At 31.3% G+C, this 7,922-nt stretch overlaps 1 protein-coding gene across 1 annotated transcript; it reads left to right on the plus strand.

Annotated features, from left to right (window-relative positions):
* The first annotated feature begins 3,467 nt into the window (after positions 1-3,467).
* Positions 3,468-6,461, plus strand: LOC114380808. Its single transcript, XM_028339864.1, has 3 exons — positions 3,468-3,918; positions 5,128-5,351; positions 5,741-6,461. The coding sequence occupies exons 2-3, from the start codon at positions 5,130-5,132 to the stop codon at positions 6,314-6,316; spliced, it is 798 nt and encodes a 265-aa protein (XP_028195665.1). The 5' UTR covers positions 3,468-3,918; positions 5,128-5,129; the 3' UTR covers positions 6,317-6,461.
* The last annotated feature ends 1,461 nt before the right edge of the window (positions 6,462-7,922 follow it).

Raw genomic sequence — 7,922 nt, forward strand, 5'->3', positions numbered from 1 at the left:
TCTAGGAGACCTTGGTTTTTTTCTTTTTTACTCTTGGTCATGCTCTGAGAGTGACTCATGACATTGTCATATATATATGTTCACTAATTAAACATAAAATTAATGGATATAATTATTTTCATTTTCTTTATATATCTTATCTTTTATATATTTGTATATTAATTTAAAAATACAAATTAAAGGGAATAACTTTTTATTGTTGTATGTTGACGTTGACAAAATATTTTTCCAAACCAAATCCGTTTAAGTCAAGCTGGATATAAAACTCATCTTTGATTCTGACAACTTTTGATGTCCACCACCAGTTGGTGTCTGGTACGCAGATCTTTCTCTCTTGGTGTAAAGAGAATAATGATAACAGGTAATTTTAATAGAAAACGGACAATATAATCACATAGGTAACAATGTAACATCATTCTCCAAGAAAATCAATCGATAGTCATCTCTCATATTTTAGTCTGGCGGGCGTTACGTAGAATTCATATATAAGATATTTTGAAGTTATTTATTTTCATTCTAAATTTCTAATAATTATATATACATACATAATTTCTAATAATTATATATATATATAATTTCTTTAAGAAAAACTACATTATAATAAGTACCTATTGGTACAGATTAGTAGGCAGAACTTATAAAAACTATACAGTTTCTATAAATTGTTGTGGGTAGCTCACATCATCTAAAGCTGAGAAGACATAGGAAGAGTAGTGGTTTGTGGTCGTTTATCATACAATAGATATAGCTTAATTAATAAGTTTATGAAAAAGAACTTAAGTTTAAATATATTCTAGGGCGATTAACTTTTAAAAAAAATAGTGGTAATTTATCTTCAGCAACATGTTTATTGCAAAGGTTTTTGCGATTATGATTTTAGCAACAATAAGATTTTTAAAGTATTTCTGATTATAATTATAGTCAATTTAAGGTTTAAATATGTTTTTGTTTCTTATAAATTAATGTTTTTACTTTTTTATTGTAAATTTATTTTTTTAATTTTAGTTTTTATAAAATTGTAAGATATTTTTTTATTTTTAATTCTTGTAAGTTTATTTTTTTTTCCCAATTTTGATTTAAGTAAGATTTTAATTTTTTATTTATTTATAGTTCCTATAAGTTTATTCTTACGAGAATCAAAATTGAAAAAACTCAAAAATAAATAAAGTAGTATAATTAAGGACCAAAACAAAAAACAATACTTACAATAACTAAAATTTTAAAAAATAAACTTACATAAATTAAAAATAAAAAATACTAACATAAAAGAAATCAAAACATATTTAATTCCTACTTTAACTTATTTGTAATTTTTCACGGTATCAAAGAATACAGGAAAGTGTGACTGACAGCAATCTCCTCCCCCAGACAAGATCGACATGGGAGTTTTTTTTTTTTTTTTTTGGGTATATATCGATATGGGATATATGAATCATAGTATATTAATTCAAGCTACACCTTATCATGCGTGTTCTTTATCTATTTGGCTAGCAAATTTTAGCATATATCGCTACACTAATTAGAAACTAGCTAGAGTCAATTCAGACAGAAACTTAACAAGGAAGAGACAAAGACAGGCATACCCACATATACGATGAAAGAAGATTTTAAATAGCAAAATCTATGCATTGCTTAATAATCAGAATCATGATTTGGACAAATATACACGTGTGTGGTTCTGATTTTTTCGGATCAGAATTTTGAAAGCTAGGTAGGAAGCTTGTAAAGTTTAAGTGTATATGGTATTTCTTGCCCAACAGCTTTTAGGGGGAAAGTGATGGATCATAGATCTCTTCTCTCGGTCTTAATTTGCTATGTTTAATTTGGTTTTAATTATTACTGACAGCTTATTAACAAAAATTTCTTCTGTTCACTTTGACGATCAGATCAGATCATTCATTAATGGTTTTTTAATAACACGAGCACTAGCTAAAAGAATTAAAAAGTGACGGTAAAACACAGTCATTAGATATTGTTACAATTAATATTTTATAATTCTATGATGACTTGATATATAATAACAAATATACAGGGTTGATACACAGCAAAAATCAGAATTTTTTTTAAGAATAAGTTTCAGATTACAAATTATAAAGAGAAGTGATAAAGAATCACACTTAATCTAACCAGTAGTTGAACTAATTTTTAATTTTAGTAGTTTGTTACAACTATTTTAACTATTATCTAAATTTGTTAATACTGTTTTAACTTAATTATTAATTATGTGAACCAACTTATCAACAACTAGTTAACTAATTAATTAATAACAATTGAAAATATTACTTTATCTCTTACTCTATGGAAGGGATTATACCTCCTAACTATAAAAAAAATAATTTTGTAGGACAATTACATAAGAGGGGACATCCATTGAATGCATTGTTACACCACTTTCTGTTTACAATATTATGCATCCTTTTTCAGGTATTATACATGCAATATAGTTACTAGACACATAAAAGTTATCAATAACTTTTCAATTTTCAATCAAGGTATTATTTCTTGCTTTATTCTTCAAGAGGAAATATAACAAAATGAGTGGAATTCACTTTAATTACATATGTATAGAAAATAAAAACCGCTTTTTCCAAAATAGCTGCACCTGGATTGCTTCTAGTTATGAAAAACTGAGCTTTTACATATGGATCTGGCTCGCAACAGAGAAAGGTCATTTTTCCTTCTTTTTTTTTTTCCTAGACTTTGATATTTAAAAAATTACATTAAAGTTTGGTTAATTGGACCAAAGTTGGAGAGTTTATCAAGGAAATAAAAATCACCTATTTTTGCCTTCCAGAGAAATCATACTTGAAGAGAATTAAACATCATACCACTTGGACCAATAACCAGTCCAGAGTAAAAAAAATGCTGACAATTTTTCCCAGGCAGAGAAGAAAAATATGTAACTGCATAATGCAATTGAATTGTGTAACAAAAAAAACTTCTCAATAGAATTTACGATTATTTGTATCTACCTTCAATGTATAGGCATATTATTTCAAATCCCAAGCCTATGAAATTAATTTACAGCTGCCAAGAGAAATTCATCATAAGGAACCCAACAACACCTGAAATTGTTTTATGATGAAATTTCAAAGACAACAGATCATTGTTCAGCATGTACGGAAAGAATAATCAAATCACAATAGTTGAATTTCAAAAATCAAGAAAGTTTAAAGAGAGAGAGAAATTCTGGTGGCATAGTAAAGAAGCACTAACTTTCATTGCTCATGCATATCTTGATTAAGGTCCTGCAAGACCTTGTCCGGAATATCTTGTTCACTGGCCTACATTGGCTCATGTTGAGTGTCATTTGTTTTTATTATTATACATCTTTGTGGTCCACTCTCTTCTATCCTTTCCCATATTACATTAAAGCAACAATATAATATGTATACAATACTATCAACTACAGTAAATGTTATTATACAAATACAAAATATATTCATATTCTAATATAAACAAGTATCCTTCTCTCTCTTTCTCTTTCTAAATATCACATAGTCACTCATACAGAAACAGACACAGTGCTACTCCAGCTTTTCTCTTGCCTCCTACCTTCACAGCCTGTCAAGCCTGAATTATTAAACTCATGATTACAGTTTTAAATTTGAGCTGGTTATTACTTTGTTGTTTCTTTGTAAAGGGTTGAATGGTTCTCATGTGCCAAGAGATCATTTGCTGCTGTCAATGAGCTTTCTCCATCCAGATTCCCCAGGTGGTGTGGTGCACTATTTGGATTGATCCGTCATTTGCCTTGTCAAGGAGACTCATGAGATGAGACAATTGTCCCTTTGTAATGTTGGAATTGGTCTTATTATTTGTAAGGCTCATTTATGGGTATAAATGCTGGCATGAGGGAACAAGATGTTCAATGACCTTCATCACAGAAAGCTGCTATTTTGCCACTTCTTGTTACAGGTATTAATTACACAACACCCCACAAATAAGTTTCCACTAGTAACTTGAATTAGGCACCAAATCCTAATGAGTTCAGTTTTATTTTCTTGATGTGTGGTCTCCAAAAATATGGTGTGAGAATATATTTCATCACGTTGAAGGCCTTTTTTTTATTGTTAGTTTTAATTGTCATGGAAGTGATATCAATTATCCATCCATGGAGATACATCAAAAGTTTCCAGAGTAACAAAAAAAGAAAAATAAGTTGACTTACACATGTCCTTCCTTGGCATGTAAACTGCTACCTTGTGTCTGTGTGATGATGCGTGTGATCTTTGAATTTTACTGAATTCTTTCTAGTCCCTATTTACTTTAGGTTTCACTGTATATAAAGTTTGGTTGTTATTGTATTTAATTTAGAATAGCTCAAAAGAGTTTAGCTTTATAAGAAACATGGATAAGTGGATACTTTTGTGAGGCCAGTATCTAGGAGTAGCCTAATAGCCTTAGGGGATGAAGACCACTGCTATGGGGCTATATGGCTAGTGCTGCTTTCATCATACAATCACAGACCCACATATTTGTTGGTTCCACTGTAGCCTTGTTCATGTTACACTCTGCATCAGTGTCCCAGCAATGTTTGATTGCACGTTTGAACATTTCAATGCATAATTCTCTTGGTCCCCCCTCTCTCTCTCCACTTTTGGTTACTAAAGTGAGAGTCATTATTTTACCAAATTATCTCACAACATAAACTAGAATCTTTCCTATATATTGCCTGCATCTGTGCACCAAAAAGGGCAGTGACAGAATCTTGCAGGATAATGTCAGCTTATCATGACTGATTGATCCTGTTGAATTTTCATTTCAATTTCTTGCCATGTGTCAGGTATGGTTACCTAGAATTTTGGGTTTCAACAAGTGCAAATTTCTGAGTTCACAGTTTCTGTCAATCTTTTGTTGTTTAGATATTAAATTAAATCAATATCTCCAACCTTAGCCTAATTGAATTTTGTCCCCACCTTCACGTTTTAGCTAGAGAGATCATAACTGCATTTGTTAGCCTAAAAAACAGGGAAAGGAACAACACATGTTTTATTCATTATTACTTCTCTCAAGGACTTTCTCAATAAAAATAAAATTTCTAGTTGTTGACTTGAGGCATTACCATACACCAAACAAGGTGTGATTTGATAGCTAGAAAAATATAACCGTTTTTCTTTCTGTCAGGCATGGGAACCAAAATTGAATATTCCATAAATCTTCTAGCAACCTTAGTAGATAGAAACAACTTAGCAGCGGGTGGAGTGGATGTCTGGGAGCATTTGCAGAACAAGCATCAAAGGACTGGAATCAATAAATTGCAAGGTCCCATGGATAGGATGCTTGACAGAAACAATATACAATACATCAAAAAGACAATGCAGAGGCATGAGGACATCTTCAAACACCAGGTATCCTCAACATGGGGTATGATTGAACTTTTCATCTTAACAAATACAAAAATATTCATGTTGCTACAAATGTTGCATTACTTGAATTCATGGGCATTACAGATCGAAGGAGGGGATTTCTATTTCTGTGGCCCTTCTTTCTTTATCTTTGGAGGCCGCTGCACTCCGTTTTGTGTGTAAAGTGAAAATACAATCTTCTTTGAAACCGAACATAATGATATCAAAATCAGTGTATGATGAAATCCTTCCATGACATCTTATCCATGGCCAAATTTTCTTCACTCTTATGTGAAACGTTAGTGTCAACCCTGTTAAAGAGACATGATGTTCAGGAACAAAATTTTATTATCTTTAAAAAGTTAGCAATCATGAGAATTTGGAATTTGCAGGTAAGAGAACTACACCGTGTATACAGTGTGCAAAAGATGCTGATGGATGATCTCAAAAACGAAATTAGACAACAGCAAATTTGGAACCACATGAATGACATAAACGTAAGCCATCCACATTCCATTAAACAGCAACATCAAACAACACAGATTTCACACCAGCCTGATTTCCATGTTCAAAATTTGAGAGGAAGAGGTTTTGATCTTGAAAGGCCTGCTGAGGAAGACATTTTTATTCGAGCACGTGGCTTCGATGAAGGCGAGGCAGGGCCTAGCTCCCACACTGCATTCCAGAGATGTAAAACAAGTACTAGTGGATATGATGAAGAAATGGAAGTGGATTTGACACTAAGTATAGGAGGTAGCCAAGTTAAGAACTCTCATTTACCACAATTAGCATGCTCAAACTCAACCAATAATGGGAAAATTAGGAAGCTGAATTCATCTGCCTCCTTCAAATCAGATAGAACAGGAGAATGCAGTGACCCCACAACCCCAATGAGTAGCTCCACTGTGACATTTACTCAGGAAAGAAAGGGGCCACATTGGCTTTCTCAAGGTCTAAAGCTTAAATAGCACTATAACTTGTTTGTATCCTTTCAACTCTACATGGACCACCGAATTTGTATGGTTCATGCATTCAGATTCCTAGATTACTTTCTACTTTATTCCAATAATAATAAACGAATACACCCACTTTTGAGTGCTTTCTCTGTGTATATATAGTAGCTAATATGCGGTGCTTCTAAAATTACAATGATAAGTTTATTGATTTTTAAAATAATTATCTTAAATAATTTAAATGATAATTTATGATTGAATAACAATGTAAAATTATTTTACATTCTCCATGTATAAATATTAAACTCTTTTTTCTAACCTAATAATGTTATTGTAAATGTTGAACTTTATACTGCTGGATTCTTGAGTATTCAAGTATACAAGAAAGTCTAATAATAAACTCAAAAAAAGGATATTACAATTCTTATTTTGTAAATGATACGTACCATCACCAAATAGGCTAGGAGCATCACATGGCAACGTCTCATAATAAATGGCTATGATTCTGTCTCTTGCAAACAGAACAGACACCATATGCAGGTGGATTCATGATTTTGTCTGCTCAGAAGTTGTATCTTCTGAATGATAGTGTGATTCTTATGTCTGTGTCACTTCTAAACTCTCTTAGTTGTGGTTTGAGCTAAGTATTGAACATATATATTTTTTATAATTGTATATGAATAAGTAGCATGATACCAAAATATCTCAAAATTTATTGTCATACAAAGATAGCACAACTAGGTGGGAAAACTTTTTGTTAGAAATTCAAGAGTAAGTTTCACATAATGATATAAGTAAGTTTCAAAAAGAAAACAGACAAAGTGAGGAATTTATAAGTGAAATGAAACATAATTTAACAGTTTTAAGGTTTTAAGTTGGGACATGAGGTCAAGTCCAATTTTGGGAAGCTTGAGTCACTCCTTGAACTCACGGTTGAAAAGAGAAATGATAGAAAATTCAAGAAAAAAAGTAGGGAATTCAATTTTATAAGTGTATATTATTAAAAACTTAAGCGTTAATCCCAATTAAATATGTGAGCAAATAAGCTTAATTTATTTGAGGCAGGGTGTAAGATCTAATGTTTTGATTTCTCTATAGCAGTGTTCAACCAATCAGAATGATCTAGTATTTTATTTTATAGTTTCGATTAGAATAATAAAAGCACCTCTAATTTTTTTAGAGTATCTTTTTTAAAGAGCAAATAATAATCGTCTTTCATTCTATGCATTTTATGCCCAAAACTAAGTTAACTCGGGTGAAATGATCGTGATGTGTAAATTAATGCACATTGGAAGTGGGTAGGTTCTAGTCTTCAACATCTATGGGCCCTTCACATCACATGGTCCATGCAATGAATTGTATTACTATTATTTATTTACTTTTTATGTAAGGAGAAATATTAACTTTGGGACAATGGAGGTTAATAAATTCACATAAATCATATAATTAGTTTTATAAATATTAGAATTTTAGATGCAAATTAGATTTTTAGGTATATACTTACAAAAATTTATGAAAAATTTCAAAAAATATAGATAGCACTTCCACCGCTCAACAATAATCTCATCACATAGTGATGAAATGTCCACCAAGTTCCTCATGCCTAGTAAAGAGTGCTAAC

Source organism: Glycine soja, chromosome 13 (assembly GCF_004193775.1).
Source record: "Glycine soja cultivar W05 chromosome 13, ASM419377v2, whole genome shotgun sequence".
Lineage (NCBI taxonomy): Eukaryota > Viridiplantae > Streptophyta > Magnoliopsida > Fabales > Fabaceae > Glycine > Glycine soja.

Coding starts and splice junctions, on each gene's coding strand:
- LOC114380808 (XM_028339864.1), top strand. CDS start 5,130: ATGGGAACCAAAATTGAATATTCCATAAATCTTCTAGCAACCTTAGTA. Junction 5,352..5,740: donor AGGACATCTTCAAACACCAG/GTATCCTCAACA, acceptor TGGAATTTGCAG/GTAAGAGAACTACACCGTGT.